General features: G+C 44.0%; 1 protein-coding gene across 3 annotated transcripts in view; it reads right to left on the bottom strand.

Annotated features, from left to right (window-relative positions):
• Positions 1–4,220: 4,220 nt before the first annotated feature.
• Positions 4,221–25,392, bottom strand: part of CUNH1orf116 (chromosome unknown C1orf116 homolog) — a 40,498-nt gene continuing 19,326 nt past the window's right edge. The window contains exons 1-4 of one of the 3 annotated variants that reach the window (XM_027870717.1): positions 21,414–21,551; positions 14,417–14,604; positions 9,332–9,494; positions 4,221–7,737 (exon numbers count right to left, since the gene is read on the bottom strand). In XM_027870717.1, the coding sequence (XP_027726518.1) occupies positions 6,164–7,737; positions 9,332–9,494; positions 14,417–14,521 (1,842 nt within the window). In that variant the 5' untranslated portion in view covers positions 14,522–14,604; positions 21,414–21,551 and the 3' untranslated portion in view covers positions 4,221–6,163. Of the gene's footprint in view, positions 7,738–9,331; positions 9,495–14,416; positions 14,605–21,413; positions 21,552–25,392 lie in introns of those variants that run through there. The other 2 variants (XM_027870716.1, XM_027870718.1) reach the window with 2 other exon arrangements.

Here is a 25,392-nt window from a genome sequence, read left to right as displayed (position 1 = left end):
CCCTTCTGTTTTACTCATACTGACCCTAACACTCCACTCCCACAAGCTCATTAGTGAGATAGATAAATAAATGATAGAAAGAGAAATGGATGGATGGATGGATGGATGGATGGATAGACAGACAGAGAGATAGATAGATAGATAGATAGATAGATAGATAGATGGATAGATAGATAGACAGATAGATGACACATTTATTAAGCATTTAGTATGTTCAATGCACTGTGCTAAGCACTAGGGTTACAAATACAAGACAATCCCTGCCCTCAAGGAGCTTACATTATAAAAGTGAAAGACAACATATAAAGGGGAGCTGGAAGGGAGGAAAGGGGAGAAAGAGGGAAACTGTGTAGGGGCATGATATGGAGGAGGCCTGTTGTCAAAGCCTAGACCCTGGCAAAATATGACAAAAACTCACCTAGAGCTGAGAACCAACGATGGTTGGAGTTCAGATTCCAGGTAGGGAAAGAGGTGGAGGTGATGGTCTGAGTAGAAAAGACATGGTATGGAGCAGGCTGAGAAGGTCAAGAGTATTCTCAGAACATGATAAGAACAATATCTGAGCCTTCTCCCCATGCAGGTCAGCCTAGTTTTTCTTTAAAAGGTATTGAAACATTCTTTGACACTTGGTTGGCTCAAGGGACTAAGGTTCAGATTGTTGATGTCACTTTCTCACCGCCCAAGTACAAAAGGGTCCAGGAGGACCTGGGAGAAGGGTGTCTTAGAGGTTTGGCTGGTGAATCATGATGGGTAATTCAGCTAAGGGAGGGTCACTCAGCTGAATCAATTTGAGGTTTCCTTAATACCTATCTTTGCTGGACATCCTTCACTTGCAATGGTTGAGTAAATCTCCTTTCCTTAACTATCCAGTGACCTACAAACATCTTATTTCATTCCAATATCAAACCTAAACTACCAAGCAACTGGTTTGAGTCAGGCCCAGCCCAGAACACAAGCTCATCTATGGCTAATACAATGGGAATAATTTGTCTAGAAAGAATGTGGGAAGAGCATCTCTTGTCCCTTGTTGAGGACTAGCACATTTTCTCCTTACTGTGCCCAAAAAGTAGGATGGCATTTGACACTTGCGCTTAACTCCTGATGTTTTTTTTTTCTTTCTGGAAAACCTTTGAGGAGAAGAGATGGACATTGACTTCAAGATAAAGATTGGCACATCTTACAAATGCACAAATATCATAAGTTCTAGGCACCTCTCCTCTCCCATTACCTTCTACCTCTCCCCAGTGGGATCTATCCTCCAACCACTCTACCCCACTGCTTCCCAGGGGACCAGCAACAGATGTATAGTCAGAATATGACATTACCCTTCCCCCAATGCTTCAGATTAGAGAGCCAGGGTCTTTTCCTGATCACCTTGCTCACTGGGACATGGAATCATAGACTTCTTGGGTTGAAAAGGATCTTAAAAATACAAATTGTCCATGTTTTGGTCTCAGGGTGGGATGGTTCTTGGGCCACCCCATGTAATGTGGGCAAAGGGCTCACAGAATAAGGTGTTGTTAGTGATTCAGAGGTATTTGTCAACAAGGCTAAAGTCATAGATTGTATTGGGTCAGGCTTGAGTGATGCTGGCTGTTGTATTTGTCAGACAGTCCACACCTAGCAGCAATAGAACTGAGGGAAATGTGACACGGAGAGCTTGGGCCAAATGGAAATGGGGCTGGTTCTTTGACTTTTCCAAACTTTCTTTGGAAAGAAGAGGTTTCCCTTATTCTAGTTTTCCTGGAAACTCCTTTAAGAGAAATACTCTCCCCTTCACCTTAGCCCTACTCTATCTGTTAAGAATTGGTGAAAGGCAGCTATGTGTAGTGATGGGGGCACCAGTAACATGACTTTATTCTTTTTTCTGTTCAAGCGAATCCCAGAATACCTATAAAAAGTTGGGTCGAGGACTCCAAGAGCACAAAACTCTCTTTGTCTCGAGGAAGAGACATATATAGGACAAGTTGTCTCCCAGAGTAAGAGATTCTAAGAATTCCAAAGCCATGTGGTTTAGCAGAAAAAGCACTGGCCTTGGAATCTCACATGACCTGGGCTGGAATCCTACCACTTATTTATCTATATGATCTTGTGTAAGTTACTTGTCTGAACTTCAATTTCCTCATCTATAAAATGAGGGAGTTAAACTGAAAGATCTCTATGGTTCCTTCCAACTCAAAATCCTAAAATTCTATGACCTTTCAGAGTAGTATCATAGGATTCAGGAGAGTTTAGAAGCCATTTAGTGTACCCCCTTTATTTTCCATATGAGGAAACTGAGGCTTATAAAGGTTAAATAACATGCCCAAGGTCACACAGTAAATGAATCTGCAGTCCACAGGGGAAGAAAGAGCCATTAAGAGCCTGGGAGGCAAGACCTTTCATAGGAGCCAGCTCTCTGAAAATAATCATTGGCCTCAACTCAATATCTGGCCTCTGTACCTTTGCTAAAGGTAGAAAGAGCTGTGATAAGACCTGAGAGGGAAACTATCCCTCCCAGTTCCAGGAGGTGGGGACTTAACCAGTCATTCCTCTCCAGCCCACACTATTTCCACCCGTAAACACAACAGAGGAGTGGAGTGTAGCTGCCTACTAGATTACTTCCAAGGGCCTGGGTATCCAACTATGCTCAAGTTGCCTGATTCATGTAGATAATTATTAAACTGCCATGGAAAAATCATAGATTAATAAACTGATTGGGCATGTGGTGGAAAAAATAAAACTTATGTGGGCTTAATGCTCTACAAAAGTGATGGGAGCAGTGTAATAACACACACACACACACACACACACACACACACACACACACAGTAATTCCAGTCAAACCCAAATCCACTGGGTCTGAGTATTGCTACTGAAATAGGACTTCTGTTTACAGAACCTCTTGTGGAACTGAGATTATTCATATGTGTAAGGTTCCTTCCAATGGTCCAGGAGCAAGGCATACTGGAGAGAGTGGGTATAGGCATACGTACACATGCATAAAATGGGAGCAGAGGAAAGAAGGGCTCCCTAAGCACATCATAGGCAATCATTTTAAATCCAACCACATCCCTAGGAGGTAAAAGTATAGTAGGATCTTCATCTTAGCTAGAGATGTGGCAGAAATGCTCAAGGCTTAGTTTAGCTCAGGGGCAGGGTTCAGACTGATTAAGCTAAAATATACTCACATTCCACTCAACAGGAGGACAGAGAAGTTTTAGTTTTCTCTATCCTTATCCTATGGGAATTCCTAAAATCCAATTATACTAGTCTCAGGACCAAGTCCTATACAGGGTCAAAGGATCAGGGTACAAACCAGAACTGTGATTTCAATGAATTTATGATCCTACAAACTGCCAAGTAAGACAGAAATTCACTAATTCCAGGAACTGCTTTCCTCTACCTACTCTTGCTTAATGAGAAAATCTAGATACCCCCACTAGATCAAAGTTGTGAATAAGATGGCCATATTTCATCTGAGAGGACCTAACTGGTTCATGCTTAGCTTTTCCCAACCTAGTCCATGGCATTAAACACAATTCACTCTGGATCTCATTGATTGGACAATTGGTCCCTGCCGAAGAACCAGTTTGATTTTTTTTGAGCCATCCCTTGACTCACATCTTAAAGAGGCCTATTCACTGAATGGATGTTGCTTCTCTCAAAGTGAGAAATAGAAAAGACTTTAGCTTAAAAAAGCAAAGGTCTCCCTCTGCATCCTGGGCCATCTCCAGTCATCTTGATCATATCTTGCCACTGGACCCAGACGGCTGTCGAGGAGAAAGTGAGGCTGGTGACTTCGCATAACCCTCCCTCACACACATCAAATTCAATTGCAGGTCACGTTATCATCTCCCTGATGTCATGGTCCTCTTTGAGAACAAAAGACAAACCACACATAACTATGGCAAAATGCTGTTTGTAAGCAGCTCCTCTTTTCTCCACCGAATTTCCTGTTTCCCTCCTTCTTACAAATCTCAAATATGGACTATTTGTGTCTGACCTGTGATAAAGTCTCTGATCAGTCACAGTCTGACACACTGTCCACTGACCCCAACATAGTGATGTCATTTTGGTTCTCTTTGAGCATGAAGGATGACAAATGACAGACAATTGTCTGTTATCTGGCATATTGAAGGAATGGGATATTGCTGTTAATGCTGTTACCATGTGTTCCACATATGGATGAACAATACCCAAGAGCAATCCATATACAATAATGTACACAACACTACAAATTATACTAAATGAAATTTAATCTTTGCTTTCTCAAGTGTTCTTTATGATCTTTCAGTGCTTTGACCATCTCAGAATAATAAAAATAATAATAACAGCTTGTATTTATATAGTGCTTTACACTTAACAAAGTGCTTTCATTTACATAGGTCAGTTTGCTTACACCTCACAACCTGTGAGGTAGGTAGTACAAATATCATGATCCCAGGTTTACAGAGGAGGAAAATAAGCTTCAGAGGTTAAAAGCCTTACCCAAGATCACACATTTAAGTAAAGGAGTGTCAATAATCCCCAGTTAGTAGAGGCAGCATTATATAGTAGAAGGTGTCCTCTTGGAGAACAAAAGACAACCAACTAAGTAGAAGGCACGCTAGCCTAGGGGTCTGAAGATCTCCATTCTGGTCACACCTCTGCCTAGTATGATGTGGTTAAGTTATTTACCCTCTTTGGGCCTCAGCTGTCTTATAAAATGATAGGGTTGGCTGGAATGATTCCTAAAGGTCCTTCTAGCTCTAAAGAGCTCCCTGCTAGAGGAGTTTACTCTCCTTACATCCTCATCCTCTACCTTCAGGGAGTTAAGGGTATTTGTAAGTGCCCCTAAGGGAGTGATTGATGGCTCTGAAGAAAACCTGGACCAGGCTGAAAGTATTTCACTCCATAGCAAGGCCGATGCCACTGGCAGTCCTAGGGTCTAGCTTCCCCAAGTGCAGTGTGACAAAGGTATAAGATGAGCCATCCCACTGGTACTTGGAGTGGTTGGGACAAAAGAGAACTTCACTGCCTAAGCATCTGGACCATGGACTCTCCCAAAAGGGGGATATGTAGGTAGAGAAGGATGGTAAGAAGCCACATCTCAGGGACTAGAAGGACCTCCCCACTCCCATTCTCCAACCCCACAACACAGAACAAGCATTTTCAGGTGGTGACCTCATGGCAACAAGCCGTACTCTGGGATGGTGGGAAAGGAGGTGAGAGATGGATATCTGGCCTCTCCCTCTGTCCCTTTGCCCAGCCAGGTGGTTGGAGTTATCTTGGGGTCTCAGGTGAGGGGAGAGAATGTACAACAGCATCAATCACTGAGCCCCAGATTAGGAATGGACTCACTGCCCAGATCCTTGTAGAGCCACATTTACATTTTATGATTGTGAGCTCTTTTAAAAGTACTTTCATGAAAGTTATTTCATTTTAGAGAGACGGCGTGGTGGAGACAGTCAAAAGCTGCCTCAGAGACAGAAAGACCTGACACAAATGGCCTTAGTGACCCTGGGAAAATGAACCTCTCACTGCTCCTAAGTTGCAGAGAGGGCAGAAGATGCTGACCGGCACTAGTAATGGGCATTTCCTGTGTCAGTGAAGTCATCAATCCAGTCCCTTTCTTGATATCTTATTTGATCTTCTTAACAACCTTGACCACCCTTATATATTTTTCCTCCACATCCAGCTGGACGCCAGCAAGTGGAGAAATACCTCCTTTAAGATCAGAGTCCTGAGCAATTATTACATCTATTGTAATATAAATATCCCCAATGATATATATAGACTAATACATACAATGTGTCCTAAAAGTCTTAGTGCAGTCTCACACTTTAATAAGCTTAAACTTAAGCTTTCATAAACTCACAACTACACTAAGACTTTTGGGACACCCTGTATTAATAATACCCATCTCATATTATTATAGAACACACACACACACACACACACACACACACACACACACACACAAAACAACTTCTTGGAAACCTCACTGACAGCCTCTGTGAAGCTCAAGGCTGAATCTCTCCTCTCTCCCTTCTCTTCTTCTCCTCTCCCCCCACCATCCACTTCTAACCCTCTAGAAAGAAAGGGGAAAATATCCAAAGGATATGCTTCACACCAGTCACTCTGCAGAACCAGGAGTCCTTGGAGAGTGTCTAATGCCTCTCCTCACCCAGCAACCCTAGGTCTACTCCTTTAGCAGGCCCAGTTTCTTTAAGGCCTCCCGTCGGTTCTCATCTGGAATGCCTTTGGGAGTGATCTTAACACTGACACATGGGGGCCGGGGCAGCTTGTCTCGACTCTGTCCTGGGTAAGAGAAACGTTGGGAGCTCCGTTCCTGCTCTAGGTCTGCCAGCTTGCCCACCTGGATGTTGGCAAAGTCTTTCCCTCCACCCAAAGAGGCCGGACGGGGCCTGGAGTTGCGCAGAACATTCGGGGAGATCCTGTCCAGGAAAGGGACCTTGCCCAGAGAGGTGCTGGTTTGGGGTGGGTTGTCCTTTTCGGCTAAGAGGTAACTGCTCAGCCCCACCCCCGACCGTTCCAGGGTGTTGGACTTGAAGTTCATCTGCCGAAGGCCAGGGATGGAGCCCTCCTTGAGTGCCAGTCTGGAGTCTGGCCTTGATTGAGTTGGGGGGCTGCTGCTGACTTTTGTGGGCTTGGGGATGGGGATGGGTGTGGATGGAGGACCTGTAGCCTTAGCTGAAGCAGGAGCAGAAGCTACAGCTTGAGATGAAACTGGAGCCTGGACTCCACCAGAAGCCGAAAGTGGAGCAGGTGCCTGGACTGGAACAGGAGCAGGGGCTGGAACTGAAGCCTGGACCAGAGCAGGAGCCTGGGCTGGAGCAGGAGCCAGAACAGGAGCAGGGGCTGGGGTGGGAGCCTGAGCTGGTGATTGCTTAGACTTGAGAATGCTACCAGACTTGGCCAAATGGAGTTTGGGCTCATCATTGTGGTCTTGGGGGAGTCCCAGTTTCTCTAGCGCCTCTCGCCTGGCTCGCCTCTGCTCCTGGAGCCCAGAGGCTACAGAACCAGCATGCTCTGGAGTCGACTCTCTGATGGCAGCCTGAGAACGGTGAGAGAACCGGTTCTGAGGGTCTCTAAGGAAGTTACTGCGACTGGTCTTCAATATAATGTTGGGGGGGAGTTTGCGGGACTTAGGAGCTGTTGGGGGAGGAAATTTAGTACCTTTATCATCTCCTCCCGGGAGAGGAAAGTCTTCAGATCCCTGGTTTTCAGAGGGCAAGGTCAGAGGCAGCCCAGGCTTCCTTGAGACCCCTTCCAAGGCCTTCTCACTGGTTCTTTGGGACATAGTCTTCAAAAGTGCTTCTTCTTTCTTCTGGGTGTCAGGTGCTGTGTAGGGCCAGGGCAAGTTGTCTTGACCAGGCCTTGTCTTCTCTTTAAGGGAGAGGCTCTTTCTGGTACCTTGCTCCTGGTAAGTGTCCCGGAAAGCCTCTGGTGGGGGTATGAGTACCTCCTCTAATTCAGAAGGTGTCCCTGGAGAGACAGGTGGGGCTACACTGCTGCCTCTGTTTTGCAAAGGTGTTGACACAAGCCCTCTAGGGATATGGCCTTCAGACTGACTAGAGAGGCAGGTGGAGCCCTCTCTAAGGCTCTGGTCCCTGCTAATATGGATGTTCCGGGGAAGGCTGTGGGATCCAGACTTGAGGCCCAGCTCTTGGGCCTGCCGAAGATGGATCAGACTGGATTGAATATCCCTCCTCTGCACTGATCCCTCCTGCGTCAGTCTTTCCTCTGGGAAGCCTGCAGTGATGAGGTAAGAGAGAGCAGGGACGTACAGAGAAGAGGCAAACAAAAATGAGAATCCTGCCAGAGAGGAAACCAACATTCCCAACAATCTCTGCACTGAACCCTGAACTCCAAATCAATGACCGATCATTTCTCTCTCTTGTTAAAGGGGCAGGCCTTCTTCCCTGTGCAGTTGCAGTACTCAGATCAGAAGATATTCTTTTTTAAAAGTTAAATTTATGAGTTTTTTCCAGTGAATATTTATTTTTTTCTCTCTCCCACATCACTTGGGAAAGAAGAAAATAACCCAGCCTTCTAACAAATATGCACACTATAGCCCAGGGATTAATCTTTTACAGAAGAGGAAAGAAATGGGAGGAGGTCCAGTCCCAGATCAGTCTCTTGGCCATAGCGAAGCTCTCCCCAGCTCCCACTGTGATGAACTGAGAATGGAGACAGACAGGGAAGGTTCCTTTCTGCTGCCACCCCAGAGTATCCAGCTGGCTCAGGCCCTCCTGGGATATGCAACCTAACCTTCCTACCTCCAAAGAAGCCTTGCCCCTTCCCCATGGACATTTGAACAGCTGTGCAAAGCCACAGGTTAAAGCTCAAAGGACTGGTATGGCCTCTCCTCTCCTTGCTAACTGGGCACGAAGCTCAACCTAACTCCGTCAGAGAAGTCTCATGACTTTGGGTTTAGTTTTGGGCCCAGCAATACACAGAGCTTAAACCTTAGAAACTGTCAGAGAAATAACTTTGATCCCTCAGAGGAAACCCTACTCTTGTGGCATGCCACTCTATGCTAGGGACAGAAGTATTCTACTGCCCACAAGTGCATCAACTCTGCCCCACCCCCCAAACTTATTCATGTTGTCCAAGCATCTCCCACAACAGATTACACAAAAACTGGGCCTTAACCCCTCTGCCCCTCCCTTCTCTTCTCCATATCTCCCACAGCTTCATGCTCTGGGCCCCTGAGATTAGCTTAGACACCCCAGACTGATAGTTTCCCCAGTACCTCTTATCCACCCCTTCATTCCTCTCTCTTTCATGGGCTTGGTCTCCTGAAGATTTCCTCATGGGCAGGGCAGATACAAGTCAACTTTTTTGTTTTTTGTCTCACCCAGCCCAGCAAGGGAGAAGGGAAAAGGGGAAAAGGGGTAGAGCAGAAGAGGAGGAGAGGCGGAAAGGAAGAAGGAGAGAAGGAGGGAGGGAAGGAGGACAGAGTTCTTCTTAAGTTGACTAATAAAGAGCCTATCCCCCACTGACCTACAATGAATCAATATTTAGACCTAGAGGGAAATGAACAATCTGGATTGACTTTGGTTCTCTGCCCACATCCCATCCCTCCCTTCAACCCTTGTGGCAACTTGTGTATACTTCTCTGGGACACTTCAGTTATTTCATGGATAGGTCTTTCCCACAATATGCTCCTTGAGGGCAGGGTCTGTGCTTTACTTATTTATTAAGTATGGTGCTTTACACATAGCAGGCACTCCATAAATATTCATTGAACTGAGAACTAGATCAAGGGCAGGCTGTCGAAAATGGTTAGTGAGATCTACTGACTTTTAAGGTTGCACTTTTAAGAGGTACCCAACATTCTTACCCTGGAGAACAGGCTCTGTCCTTGGGCCCTGGGGTGTGGCTGGCTCAGATTCGTCAGTAGAGAGGCCACTGTCAGCCTCCTTGTCTAAGGAGCCAATGGTCTCTTCCAGGAAAAGCAGACACTCTTTCTCTTCTGCCGATAGGAAGTCGTAGCTGTTGTCACTCTGTAAACCACCAAAGGATAATTGAAAAAAGGTCAGTTTAGGGAAAGAGGGGGCAATATGAAAATTAACTCTGCAGAAACTGACAGGGACCAAGCACCACCCTGCCCTGCTCCCTCTGTGGAAGGAATGCTGAAGAGCCGGAAATGGAACCACAGTACCTCTCTACCAATCTGGATCAACCCGCTTAGGCTGTTCTCTCAACCCTTGGGCACCAGGAAAGGGATAACCAGAGAAACAGTTCCCCATGATACTGTGATCTACTAAACATGCAGAGGTTGTGGCTTCCCACCTCCACGTCTTTGCACACCTCATTTCCTATATCTGGAATGCTTATCCTTCCCTCATCATCACCACCTGGTAGATTCCTAGTCCTTCTTTAAAGCCCAGTTCAGATGCCCTCTCCTCCATGAAACTGTCCCTGCACTTTCTTCTCCCTCCTCTCCATACTGACTTTCCCCCTTCAACCTCAAATAATACTTTGTTTTTCAATTCTACTGTGCTTGCAAAATACTGAATATGAAAGCTATCTCTGTATGAAATGTTAACCCCTGCTAGACTGTAAGCTAGCCTAGTACTCTGCACACGATAGATGGCTAATAATTTTTGTTAAATAAAAAACAAACGACCTTCCTCCAAGTTCTGGGGTCTATTAGTTAGTGTAAAGGACTAGAAGTCAGAAAAAAAGGATTTTAATCCCTGTTCCCTTAGCAATGGTGTCAGTAAATCTTTTACATTCTGTTTTTCTCCAGCAATAAATGGAAAGACAAGAATAATACTTTGGCTTGCATAGTGATTTTCCTGTTATAAAGTACTTTCTCAAGGACTTTTAAAATATCCAAAAGAGAAAAGAAGGAGGTTCAAATGGAATAAAGAAAAATAGCACAAGATGGATACATATCTGCATATAGATAAATACATATATATACATACATAGATGTGGTAGAAAAAACCAAGTTGTAGATTAGAAATAGATCATAATTTCTTTTTCTGGCTTTGGTATGTGCAAATATCTACGTTTGTTGATGATTCTCTAGTTCATAATACATATATATATTTTTTAATGTTTTTATATATTTTATTTCATTGTTACCAAGGACAATGTAAGGACACATGTAAACTGTAGCTAACTTTTGATTATCCATGGTGATAGGGATAGGGAGTATATCTGTATGTTACAGATAATTTTTTTATCCTTGTCTTTGAAATTCATTTCACCAAGGATTTGGAAGCAGTTAGTGGAGCAATGAATAGAGAGCTGGGCCTGGAGCCTGAAAGACCTGGCCTTAATACACTTACTAGCTATGTGACTCTAGGTAAGTCATTTAGCCTCTGTTTGCCTCGGTTTCCCCAACTGTTAAAAATAGGGATAATAGCACCTACCTCCCACAGTTATTGTGAGAATCAAATGAAATATTTATAAAAGAGCACTTAGTGCAATGCCTGGCACACAGTAGGCACCAAATAAGTGCTTATTACCATACACTTCCCCTTCCCTTAGAAAAGCTGACCTCCTGATATTTGGCTGAGACAAAGAGGCTGTGTTTCCTAAACACTCACCAACTAATGAGAGAAGATAAGAATTCACGTAGGAATTCAGTAGAAGAGGAAGCCAGATAATGTTGTTCAGTGTTTTAGTTGTATTTGTCTTTCCATGACCCCGTTTGGAGTTTTCTTGGCAAAGATACTGGAATGGTTTGCCATTTCCTTCTCCAGCTCATTTTACAATTTACAATTTACAGAACTGAGGCAAACAGAATTAAGTGACTCGTCCAAGGTTACACAGCTAGTAAGTACCTGGCCAGATTTGAATTCAGGTCTTCTTGACTCCAGACTCAGCGTTCTATCCACTGTACCACCTATCTCTCCCAAACTGGACAATATTTCAGTGATAATTCACAAAGTGGGGACTCCAGACATGAGTGAAATTTGACTAGAGACAAAAAGCACTTGGGGGTATTTGGAAGTAAGTAACAGTAGGGCCAAGTGGAAGAATAATAACAGGAGACCTGGGCATCAGTTCCCTAACAGTTGTAATTAAGTCAGTGGTTAGAAAGCAGGACCTGGAGTCATGAAGACCCAAGTTCAAACCCAGCCTCAGACACTTACTAGCTGTGTGACCCTGGGCAAGTCATTTAACCTATGTCTGTTTCAGTTTCCTCATCTGTAAAAGGAAGGTTCCTACGGTTCTTGAGAAGATAAAATGAAATATTTGTAAAGTGCTTTGCAAACCATAGAACACTCTTAATTACTCCTTCTTCTCCCACCAAAGCCTGAAGACACCTGAAAACTACAGAGCAGGGTGGCCTTGAGGCCAGGCACCAACAATCCCCTGGTGGGGTGGGAGGGGCAGTTTCTTCCATCTATCCACCTACCCTTCAATATTAAAGAATGTACAGAATTTGCTAACTCTCTTGGCTCTTCCTACAGCTCCTTGTGGGTTGGTAGAAAAGTTAATGTTGGGGTACAAGTTATAATGGGCTGCTAGCTCACCCAAATATAGTCTGTAGGCCCCTAACCACTTCAGTCTCCTAACTTCTTTCAACAACCAACAGCATGAAGTCCAAAAAGAAAAGGCATCTCCTTTCATGCCAAGGATGGACCAACTCTCAATTATCTGCCTGGTGGATAATTCACTTTGGCCGATGTTTAGTCAGTTAGAAATGAAGGAATTCAGAGATTCAATGAATTCTGGGACCACTTCCTGCTATGTCCATTCTTGCTCATTCATACTAACTTCAAGAAAGGGTTAAGGATAGGGGCTGGACCTGCGACTGCACAGATATAGGAAACTCCCAGGCAAGGAACTCCCTCTACCAATGTAGGTCAGCACCTTTTCAGCAATTTGTAAGTCTCAGAGAGTTGCCCAGGGCACCAAGGTTAAGTGATTTGCTCAAGTTACACAGGTGGTACATCAGAGGTACCATTTGAGGCTAGGTCATCCTAGCTCCAAAGTGAGCTCTCTATACACCATTACACCATGGTTTCTCTCTTCAACAAAACAGAAGTAAAAAGATTCACCTGCTGTAATCCTTCTCCCTCCTCAAAATATGTTCTATGACCAACTAGACATTACTTGGGATTATCTGCTCTGGGAGATGTGCGTGTGTGAGCTATTTTTTCCTAATTTATTATACAGACAAAATTAAACTAGAAAATTATCCTCATGGGTCTCACTGGGAATTGAACCAAACAGTCTCTAAAGTCCCTTCCATCATTAAGATTCAATAACCCCTTTCAGATATATTTTAAAAAACAAAACATACAAAACATAGCAGGGTCCATAGAAGAATGCTGTCGTTAAGCTTATTTTCGCTTCTCTCTTTGATGCATTTGAGCATTTATTTTGGGGGTTACTGAGAATTTACATGCTCTACTTGTGACTCACTTCTTTTACACCTTGTTCACTTGTTTTCAGTCATGTCTGACTCTTCATGACCCCATTTGGGGTTTTCTTAGCAAAGATACTGGAGTGGTTTACCATTTCCTTCTCCAGCTCATTTTACTATGAGGAAACTGAGGCAAACAGGGACAATGACTTGCCAACGGTCACACAGCTAGTAAGTGTCTGAGGTCAGATTTGAACTCAGGTCTTTCTGACTCCAGGCCCAGTGCTCTATACACTGAGCCACCTAGCTGCCTATCTTTTACATCTAGAGATACCGAAAAGTAATTCTTGCAAAGGACACAAGAATCTTTGGTATGGAAGGAAGGTGAAGAGATCGTGTCTTCTCTACATTCCAGAACTCCACTGTCTCTGGAAGAAGGACAAAGGCTCTCAGGGAATGAGATTTGACAGCTACCCTTGGTCACCCAGTCCAGGTTCTTTCTTTCTTTCTTTCTACCTTCTCCGCTAGGAAGTTCTTTCAAAGGTATAATCTAAATTCTCCAGGCTACAAAGAGACACAAGACTTTCACCCTTCCATAATCCAGGTGCTTTGCTAGAAAACTTTCCAGTGGTGGTGGATTGCCAGCAGTGTCTTCATTAGACAGACTTTGGGTCTCCTACAGATAGTCTAGCTCAGCTTGGATTCTACTAAGAATAGACCTCTCATTGCAGGATTCCCCAGGTGCATCTGAGCTTCTGAAAGCTGACTTCAAGTTTCCACACAGTGGGAAGGCTTCAAGAAAGCTAGAAGAACCCAGAGTCTCTAGGCAGAATTTTTAGAGGTATGGGGAGCCTAACCTAGTGCAGAAAGCACTTGACTGGGAGTCAGAAAACTTGCCTTCTAGTCCCGGCTCTGACTCTCACTAGCTGTGTGATCTTGGGTGAGTTATTTAACTTCAATTAATTCAAGTAATGAAAAGGTTGGACTAAACCACTAGGTGGTACAGTGGATAGAGTGTTGGACTTGGAGTCAGGAAGACCGAGTTTGAATCCTGCCTTAGGCAATTACTTGTTGTGTGACCCTGCGCAAGTCACTTAACCTATGTCTGCCTCACATTTCTTAACTGTAAAATGGGGATAATCATTGTATCTATCTCATGAGAGTGTTGTATACATCATATGAAATAACATATTAAAGATTTTGCCAACCTTAAAGTGCTATTGTTTGATATAATAATAATTATTATTGTTATTTCTCTAAGTCCCATATAATTCTAATGTCCTATAACTAAGTGATGTTTCCTCTCCCACTGCTAAATAAAAGGAAGGGAAACAAAGGCTTGCCTCATTTACCCCAATCTATCCCACTTCCCTCTAAGGCTGTACTGCCCTGTTTTCTACCAAATAAAAGGTGAACTGAAGAAGAAAGCATGGTGGCATGATTAACTCCCCAGCACAGAACACCAAAGGAAAAAGCACAGAGGGCAAGGATGAGGATGACAGAGCAGAGGCAGGAATGGTTACAGGGTAGCCATGTGGAGATGGCGCTGAGGGAGCCAGGGCAGGGATGGGGAGGGTTGGGGGAGGCCGTACGTACAAATCCCGAGTGAGTGGAGTTGGTGCTCGTCATGCTGTCACAGCTGCCAACGCGGGTCACGGGTTCTGTGCCGGGGCCCACTGGCCACAGCTCCCTTTCAGGCATCACCCGAAACAAGACACAGGAGGCGGTGAAAGGGGCTCCCAGAGGGGGAAGTGAAGGGAAGCGGAGAATGTCCCAGGCCTGGCCTGAAAAGAGAGAAGAATCATCCACTTTGAACCAAGGCCTCTGACCTGTGCCTCAGCCATGTGGCATGGTTTCTGGAGTCACCAAGCAAAGAATTAGAAGGGGATCCACAAGAGGAACTTGGACATTTGCCTCTGTGGAAGCAGGAGGCAGTGGTAGAGAGGCAGACCCATTCAGAATCACAGAAGCTCAAGAGCTGGAAGAAGACCTCAGAAGTTATCTAAATCCACCCATTACTTGAACAGGAATTCCTTGAGTCGCAGGCCTGACAAGTGGTCATCTGGCCTCCGTTCCAAGGACACTTCCTCCCAAAATAGCCCATTCAATTTAGGCCAAGTTTTCCCTTACAAAAAGCCAAAATCTGGCTCTCTGTAGCTTCCCCCTATTGTGCCTAGCTCTGCTCCCTGGGACAAGCAGAATCAGTTCCATCCTTCTTCTACAGGAAATATATGAAGACAGCTATCACTCACACCCCACCCCCAAATCTTTCTTCTCTGGGCATTAAACAAAAAAAAGGTTTCATTGCCTTCATTACATTTATCATGTTTCATTCTTTCCCATCAGAAAGCTTGACCTAAATTCCTTTTGTTAGGGAGGTACCCTTTCTTTTTGGACTTCATGCTGTTGGTTGCTGAAGGAAGTTACAGAGGAGACTGGAGTGGTTAGGGAATACGAAAGAAATATGCTGGTATAAGAGTGATGACTTTAAAGAATGAATACAAGACAGACATCTTGCACTGCCCTAGCCTTTGGAGCTTTAGTGGGTAACAAAGCAAACCCTTTGCCTGTTTCACCCCATCCCTTATTTTCATTTGCCCAACAGATACTAATTGCATGACTTTGAGTGGTTTTCCTCATCAGTGGAGCAGAGGTAATGATAGCAGCTACCTCACAGGGTTCCCATGAGCAGCAAACAGATTTAACATGTGTCGAAAGCACTTTTCAAACCTCAAAGCACCATACAAATGTGAGCTATCATCATCATTATTATCACATTAGAGCTAAAATGGCACCTTTCTTCTCAAAGGATTTCCTTTCACATAGGCAAACAACCCAGCCAACTATAGGGAGATTGAGGTGACCTTCCTATAATACCAAAAGCTGAGAACTAACAGAGGCTAAGTGATCTGTTCAAGGTCACACAGCAACATTGGGGCCAAGGTGGGATGGGGACTCAATTCAGTGCTTTAACTCCTGACTGTAATGGGCTGGGGCGGGGGGCATAAAATCCTATACCTATCATTTCTCTTTTCCTGCCACCCACCAAAACTCTTAGTAAATTTGGGGGGGGGGATGGGTTCTACTTTGAAAAGTCGGCCTTGGGGACTGGAGGGAACACCTGCCAAGTTCAGTTGCCAGTGCCAAAGTCAAGTTTGGGCTAAGCAAAGTGAGTCAGCTTACAAGTCACACAGAGCTGGTAAGCACAAGGCCCTATCCTGCCTGGGAGGAGGTATTTGACATTAGGTGGGGCAGGGTGGGGTGAAGAGCACTGGCCAGGCATCTCTGAAACACATGAGGTTCCTGGACCTGTCAGGGTGGGGGGACAGGGGCGAGGGTGGACCTCAGGTATCAGTGAAAAAGTCCGAGGCCAATACTGCACTGAGGAGGAGTTGAAACTGGAATTGGAGGTGTAAACATGGACCAAGAAAACAGTTGCTCACCACCTGGAGACTTCATCAAGCAGAAGCTGGCAGCCATGTGGTTTAGGGAAATAGGAACATGAAAGAAGCAGCAGGAGAGGATGGAATTCAGTGGTGAGGCTGGTCACGCCTTTCAGAAGTGAAGCTAAACAGGCCCCTACCCTTTTCCCCACACCAAGCCAGCCTCCCCCAGGAAATGAATTTCAAACCCATTGCCAAAACTGCCAGTGTCCTTCTCTGTTCTCCAATGACCTTGTATGTTTACATGCTGTATCCCTGTCTGGAGAATATAAGCACTTTGAGGAAAGGGATTGGTTTATTTTTGTCCTTGTATCAAGAGCACAGTCCTTTTCATATCTATTTATTGTTGCTCAGTTGTTTTTCAGTCATGTACTTTTCATGACCCTATTTGGTGGTTTTCTTGGTAAAGACACTGTAGTGGTTTGCCATTTCCTTCTCCAGCTCATTTGACAGATGAGGAAACTGAGGCAAACAGAGTACAGTGACTTATCCAGGGTCACACAGCTAGCAAGTGTCTGAGGCCACATTTGAAATCAGAGAAATAAGTCTTTCTATCTCATTCAGGCTCAGCACCATATCTGTGTTACCTATATTGTGCTACCTAGCTGTCCCTTCATATAGAGTAGTGGATACTTAATAAATGCATGTTGAATTAATTTTAACAAAAACCATAATCAAATATCAAGGTATTTGGAGTGGACCTTGGAGATCACCTGCTTCAATCCCTTTACTCTACAAATATGTAAACTGATGCATAGTTGAGGTGCATGAAGTGCTCTATCCAAGAGAGCACAGGGAGTCAGGAAATCTGGGCTTTGAATCCAGGTCTTCTGATCCCAAATCTAAGACTCTCTTCCCTACAATATACTGTCTCTAGGACAGCATTTAGTGTGGTAAGTAAGTGCTCAGTAAATGTCTGTGGAGAGAATTCCACAAGTGTCCATTCCAGAGTCCCAGCCTGAACTGCCAGGAGATTCTTACTAGTCAGAAACTTGGACCCTTTCTGCTGGCAAGCTTATTTTTCACATCTTTCTTATGTCTTTAGAATATACTATAAATAAAGGTGACTCAATGGAGGCCTCAGATTCCAGTTTCAGTCAGGAAGACTCCTCTTCCCAAGTTCAAATCCAGCCTCACATGCTTACTAGCTATGTGACCCTAGGCAAGTCACTTAACCCTGCTTGCCTCACTTACCTCATCTGTAAAATGAGCTGGAGAAGAAAATGACAATTCACTCCAGTATCTTTGTCAAGAAAACCCCAAATGGCGTCACAAAGAGTTAGACATGATTAAAAACAACTGAACAACAACACAAATAAATAAAAGAGAACTAACATGGCTCAGTGAACTGGGTAATAAGCTACACTTGGCTTCAATATCCTCCCCTGTAAAATAGTGGCATCATAGAGCACTGCAGAGAAGGCAGGAGCTAGAAGTTAAGAGCGTTAGTTCACTAACCAGTTGTGTGACCTTGGGCAAGTCACATTTCTTCATTTACAGATGTGGAAACTGAGGCACAAAGAACTGGTGAGAATAAATTACCTCCTAAGGTCTTTTCCATTTTAACATTTAATAATTGTATGACTTTGGATAGTTGCTAGTATTAGACTGCATTTCTTGAATCAAGATGGAAGGTTTCCAGTGAAACACATACAAAGCATCTATAACAGATCAAAAGGTCATTTCAACTATTCCTCCTTTTTTTTTTTTTGGCATGGCACAAACCCAGACAAAGAGCCTTCTCTCACCAGATACAAAAAGCCAAGTCGCTAAGGGCATTCAATCAATAAATATGCATGTTTTAAGTGGTTAATTTGTGCCAGGCACTATACTAAGTGCTGAGGTTACAAATAAAAAGGCAAAAAGCATTCCCTACCCTCAAGGAGCTCAGTTTAGTGGGTGAAACAAAATGCAAACAATTATGTACAAATTGGAAATGACCAACAGAAGAAAGGCAGTAGAATTATGAGAAATGGGAAAGGCTTCCTATAGAAGGCAGGATTTTAGATGGAACTTGAACAAATCAAGGGAAGCCAGGAAACAAGAAATGAGGAGGGAGGGCATTCTGGAAATGAGGAACATCGAGTGAAAATGTCTGGAGCGAGAAATGCAGTATCTTATTCTGAGGAACGGGAAGGAGGCCAGCATCACTGTATCTCAGAGTATGGTGGAGGATTCACTGTTTCTACCATTCTGTCCTCTAAAATTCAGTCACATAGGACCTGACTCACTGCTTCCACAGAGGTACCTTTCTCAAAATTGACCTTTTCTCAGTATCTATGCCCTCTGTCATGCACACCAATGGATGTCAAAGACCCGTGGACAAAGGTCCCCTCTGCTTTTAGAGTCTCAGTCCTGGGACAGATCCTAGAATGTAACCTGGTCTCGTTTCTTGCCTGAAGTCAAATTTATGCCCAAGAAATGGGGAGGGGGTCCTCAAGAAGTAAACCAGAAGATACCACCTTCACCAAGGTCATAGTCTTTCTCTTACTCCTTATGTCCCACACATGCCAAAAGGATGAACCTAAACCTGATTGAACTCTAAGGTGTTTCTAGTCAACCCTCCCTCATCCCTCGGACATTGAGAAGGCTTTTATGAAACAGTGCCCCCTCCCTCCTCCCTCTCTGACCCACCTTGGCTGAGGTGCCCTACTTCTGCTGGATGGATTTACAACCCTGAAACTAGGAGGCTGGTTCACAGGAATTCTCGAAACTGGAGGCATTCTTGCTTGATAAGGGGCCCAAGAAACAATCTAAACACTTCCAGTGAAAAAAGCTCATGCAGGTGGTATTTTTTAACCCCTGGCTGCCCTGGTAGACTTAGAGGAGAGCAGGTTGGGGTTTTTTTGTTTTTGCTTTTTACTTTTGCTTTTTTTTTGTTTTGTTTTTGATATTTGGGGTGGTGGTTGGGGTTTGACTGCACCTGAGATTTCATGAGTATACAGAGCACTTGGTGAGGAACTTCCTCTACCAAAGAAGGCACACAGATCTGTGCTTTCTCTGCAGCTTATGGCCTTAGACAGCTTCCTAGAACACTGAGAGACTGTGACTTGCCCAGAGTCACACCAGCAGCATGTGGCCAAGGCTGGTCTCGAACCCTGGTATTTCTAACTCTGAGACTAGCTCTCATCCACTATGCCATGTTGCTTACAGGGTTAAAAGCTCTATAGAATCTGTAGCCACTCCAAAGGAACATTAAATATTAACCACTGTACTTGTACCAGCCAAGGCTTAGGGGAAAGTCAATAAATATTTGGCATATGGAGCACAGGCATCTCAAGAGGGGAAAGGAGAAATAGTTCCATTCCAGTCCTAGGACTTTAGAGGGCAGAATGCTCTCTGTCCCTCTTCAACTCTTATTTCCTGGCTTCCTTCAAGTTCCATCCAAAATCCTGCCTTCTACAGGAAGCATTTCCTAACCCCTCTGCTTCCAGAAAAAAATACCCTGATTATCAGACTCTTCTATAATATACCACATACCCATGGTATTAGTTGTTCATCAACTTCCCCTTCACCACCAGCATATTGTTCTAATATACTCCAAGAGACAGCCACCCTCCCCACTCACCAAGAACAACTTGTCAGGTGCTCACAAACCAGATGCCTCTATTCCTCTATTTCCTGTTGCCCAGAAATCAGCTCCAGGTAAGGGAATTTGGGATAACCCAAATAACCAGGGAAGGGGTGCATATGTACTTGTGTCTGTTTATGCATTTGAATGTGTAGGGTTGTATGTTTAGGCAAAGTCATAACCTACTTTTAAAATCCTTATAGGGGAGGAGAGAGGGGGGAGGAAGAGGCTGGTAGGAGGAATCTCTTGCTAGATAGAGAGACCTTTGTCAAGCACTACACATTGTTATTGTTAGTGATCAGTCCCCTGCCAAGTATGAAGGGTAGCTCAAGGGTGGAGCCTTAGCAGGTGAGTGAAAGGGGTTACCTGCCCAGGGCAGTGAGAACTGTGATCCACAATGGAGCTAAAAGGAGTGTCCATGGCAGGACTACCTTAAAAGTCCACGTTTGATGTCTCCCCCACCCCCTGACAGACACATAGAGAAGCAAAGGGACCTTAACATGCATACTACATAACTGGAGACTCCAACCTTTAAATCCTTCCTTGTACACTGAAATCTGCTTTGCACATAGCCTCCAGCTAGACAATTGAGGATAGAAGAATAGACGGGGAGACGAGAAAAAAATCAAACCTGCCTGAGCCTTGGTGGGCTTCTACCACAAACACTACCCTACAGGGATCAGAGCCTGATCTCTCAGGGCTGAGAAAGTAAGAGGAACCCCCATTTAGACAAGACCCAAGGAAGATTTTTGCTACAACTGCCAGGGTAATACTTTTGTCCCTTCCCCTCCCCTCCCAAAGTGCAGCAGGGTCCTATTGATCCAGGAATTTTCTGTTGTATCTTATCACCATTCATGACAGTTGGACCAAAGCACGGAGTTGCACCTGAACAAGCCTAGATTTGCATCTATGGGAAGGAGGGACCATCATTACTGAAGGAATTTTTAGAGCACCTTGTTAGACCCCTGTTAAGCCAACATGTGCTCACACACATTCTCTGCCATTACCCCCAATACATACCCTCCTTACACTGCTCACATGCCACTCACAACACCCAGGGAGCTCCAGAATCAGAGCCACACCCACTTACATGCACACACTCATCCCTGCTGCACCCCTCGTTTAAATAAACATCACCCCATTAAGTCATAAAGAGGGAAAAGAGCCCCAAGTTAAATATCTACCATGGTACACCCTGGAGGGTGGTACTTCGGTCTGCTAGGAAAATTCTCCTGCTTCCTCCTCCACTGATCACTGCCTTAGTTCAACTGTTCATAGAAGGAAGTTTCAATATCTGTTCATTGCTCCCTAACTTTCACAGAAAGTTTGCTTGCTTCCCCCAAGCCCCAACACAGGAACAATCAGAAGATATATGTCCTGGCCCAGATCCCCAAAACAAATCCTACCCCAATTCCAGGTCCCAAATTCAGAATAATAAGGCAAAGAAAGTCTTTGACTTCTCATTTGGAGTCTGACTGGGAAAAGAGAGACACCAGGGACTTACAAGTCCAGATTTCCTACATCTGAAGACCCTCTTCTAGCAACTGAGTAAACAAGAATTAACCAGTGATAAACTCACCTTTACTGGGTGGATGGTCAGAAGAGTAGAAAAGAATAGAATAGCCCTTTTATCCAAAGGGCAAAGACGGAGACAGAGAACAATTGTCCTGCCTCCTACAGTTTCCTACTTCTTTTGACCTCTTCCTGACTTACCTAGACAGGTAAATGCTTCATCTGTCCCGCCTCACCCCACCCTGCCTCTGACTTACAGCCAATCCCAATCTTCTCTCCCAATTTCTCATTCCAGCTGTTACCCTGAGGAAGGCAAGAGAAGGATGGGGGCAGGGCAGGCTTTCATGGAATTGACCAATCATCTCATTACCAACCCATCTCTGGAAACCAATTAGGGAACGCTTTGAAGAGGAAAGTCTTGGAGGAGGAGCACCATTAAACTGATAGTTGTAGCACTGAACTGAGTGTAATGGAAATTGCCTTTATTACAAAGGGAGCTTACCTGTTGGTAGGTTATGTGTTAACTTCCTACCTAGGACCTCCTTCTCGTCTGGACTGGAGGAAAGGTGAAAGAGATGGATAGGGAAACGTCCTACATTAAAAACTAAAATTTCACCTGTTACAATGGGACAAAATAGTAGTACTAATTTTCCCTACCAAGCATTTTCCCCACATCTTCAACCTCTTCCCTCTCACCTCCCCATCCCCAATCCACACATAGCTCAGAGAAGATGCTCTGAATTTTCTTTCCTCCCCCAGAACCCCTTCTCTTCATCTCAAAACCCCTGGACATCACCTCCTATGCTCTCCTCCTTTACTCCAATTTGCAATAATGTGGCAGGCTCTCTCACTAAGGCTGACCCCCTCTCCTCTAGTTTTCCTGTTCTCTCTCCAATTTTCAAACTTTCCCTATTTTTCTCTTCCCTGCTGCCCACAAACAAGCCCAACCCCCGCCCCCATTCTTAAAAAAAAAAAAACCCTCACTAGACCCTTCCAAGTTATCTTTCTGTATCTACTCTCCTGGAAAAAATGCTATGTAAACCCACGACCTTTACTTCCTCTCTGCTCACATTCCAATCCTTTGCAATTTTGCTTCTGACGTCATCACTCAACTGAAAGAGGTGTGTCCAAAGTTACTTATTTGCCATATTGTTACCCAACTGCCAAATTGATGATCTTTTCTTAGTTCTCTTCCTTCTTGACCTCTCTGCAGTATTTGACACTGTTGAGTATCCTTTCTCTTCCCTGAGGGTTTTTGTTATTATTACTCTCTTCTCCTTCTTCTATTTGTTTGATCACTCCTCAGTCTACTTTGTTGGCTCATCATGCATTTCATGCCCCCCTAAATGTGCATGTACCCCAAGGCTCTGTACACAGCCTTCTCTTTTTATACTCTCTCTTGGTGACCTTGTGAGTTTCCATGGGTTTAATGATCACATCTGTGCTAATGACTCCCAGATCTATAAATCCAGCACCAATCTCTCCCCTGAACTCCATTCCCACAAAACCAACTGCCTATTGGACGTTTCAAATTAAGTGTCCCATAGATGTGTCAAACTCTTCATGTTTAGAACAGAACTCATTATTCTTGCCCTCCATTCTGCTCCTCTTCTGCGTTTTCTTGTTTCTATTAAGGAGACCACCATTTGTCCACTCTCCCTGCTTTGCACCCTCATTGTCATTCTCAACTCTTCACTCTCTCTTACCCCACTTGGCCAAACAGTTACCAAATTTTTGCAGTTTCTACTTCTACACCTCCTCTAGCACCTGTTCCCTCCTCACTGCTCACTTAACTATCACGTTCAGACCCTTATCACTTCTTGCCTGAACTGTTGCAATGGCCTCCTACCTGGTTCTTCAGCATCAAGTTTCTCCCACTCCAATCCATACCCTACACAGCTATCAAAGTGATTTTTCTTAAGTATAGATCTGACCATAGTCTCTTCTACTTGATAAATTCCAGTTCCTTCCTCTTGCCTCTATGATCAAATATAAACTTCTCTGTTTGGTTTTTAAAGTTTGCCAACACCTGACCCAACCCTACCTTTTTCAGCCTTGTTACATATCACTCTCTTCAGTTTTGTGGTCTAGACAGCCTAGCTTTGTTCCTCACAATGCAATCTCCCATTTCTGTGACTTTGTATCACCGTCTCATTTGCAAGGAGGATAGAGGAACAAAACACATTTCCGCCTCACTTCTACAGCATAGAATCCTTACTTCCTTCAAGATGCATCTTAAATATGGTGTTCTACATGCAGCTCTTCTTGATCTACCCTCCCCCTCAACTGTTAGCATCCTTCCTCCCCAAACTACCATACATTTATTTTTATTTATTCTCTCTCTCCCTCTCTGTATATGTACACACACACACACTGTCTCCTCCCATAGAATACAGAATCCTTGAGGACAAGTGCTGTTTCATTTTGGCTTCATATCCTCCTCACTTAGTACAGTGCCTAGCACATAGTACAGTAGGTACTTAATATATGCATTTTAATTGAGCCCAAGGTTGGGGAGACCCTTGGATTAGACTCTGTCTAGATGACAACCATCCCCATTTTTTTCCCTGACAAGAATGAGAGCTCTCCAAGAGATTCAAAAGATCATAGGTTCAGAGCTACAAGAGAATCCAGAAGTCATCTAATCCAACTTGTCATTTTGCAGGCCAGTAAACTGAGGCCCATAGGGGTTACAAGTGACTTGTCCAAGATTATACTTGTAGTGTTAGAGGTAAGATTTGAACCTAGGTCCTCTGATTACAGAGCGCCTATGCTGATAGGTGTGGAACATTTATGAGAAAGTGTTCATGGCTTTGAAGTACTCTGTTTATCTGCATAGCTCTCCAGACATGGGAGGCTCCAAGGGGAGAGAGCACTCCGGCACCCTATTATTTGGATATCCTTTTAGGCATTTGTGGTATGTGGCAATAAATAGGAGGGATAAAATCAAAATGGGTTGGCAACCAGTTTAGCAACTCACTTGTCTCCTACTGTGGATTGATTCTTAGCATCAGGAATAAACCACTCTAGAGAGGGCCAGAGAATTTACCCATCCAGCTCTGGGTCTTAAAGTCTACTATTCCCAGGAATGTGGGAGCCATAAAATGCTCCTTCAAGCTTAGATCACACTTACCAGATTATCCAAGGGCTGACTCAACCTGGCTATAAATTAGTAGATTTAGAGCTGGAAAGGACCTTAGAGGTCATTTAATCAAGTTCCCTCTATAGACAAGGAAGCCGAGGTTTTTATAGAAGAAGAAACTTCTAGAGAGGTAAAATGATTTGCCCAAAAGTTACACATGTTATAAGTGGCAAAACTGGATTTTTAACTTCAAATCCAATCCTTTTTCCACTCTAATACTGTCTCTTCCTTCTCTTCCTCCTCCTGTTTGTTTTGTTTGTTTTTTGGGGTTTTTTTTGCCATTTACTCCTTGTTCCTTCACGAAAGTCTTCTTCTGCTGTTTCATCATGGTGTGGAGGAGACCTTTGTCTCTTGGAAAGCTTGTCCATGAACCATGAACTCTGACTTTGTTGCTGGCCCACTGGGCCATGGATGATAGACCTGTTGTCTGAGTACTAGTCAAGTGAAGTTCAGAGAACTTCACTCATCACCAGGTTAGCCTCAAGGTAAACTTCTAATACAGAAACTTTTAAAACAATCTACATGGAGGGGTTTCAGGCTTTGTTAGTGGAGAGAATATACATATTAATCAAATCACTGATCATTGAGAGGAAACATGGTGTGCAGAGGTGTTATACTTGAAGCCAGTGGGTCTCATTCAACCTACAAAACTCCTAAGTATGGCCCAAACCAAATTAAAATGCAATTGGGAAATGTTTAACAAATAAAAATACAACATAACATATGTAATGTTAATTTGTGGTTTTCTAAGTCCATATGTGACAGGCAGGGATACTTGAATTAAAAGCCACCGGTATAGTGGATTAGATGCTAGCCTTGGAATCAAGAAACTTGGGTTCAAATCCTGCCTCAGGCATTAAGTGTGTGGTCATGGAAAAGTCACTTAATTTCTCAGATTCTCAAT

The sequence above is a fragment of the Vombatus ursinus genome, unplaced genomic scaffold, assembly GCF_900497805.2.
Source record: "Vombatus ursinus unplaced genomic scaffold, bare-nosed wombat genome assembly UNPS02014798.1, whole genome shotgun sequence".
Taxonomy (NCBI): Eukaryota; Metazoa; Chordata; class Mammalia; order Diprotodontia; family Vombatidae; genus Vombatus; species Vombatus ursinus.
The sequence above is the reverse complement of the archived record's forward strand: the minus strand, read 5'-3'. Positions and strand labels throughout refer to the sequence as shown.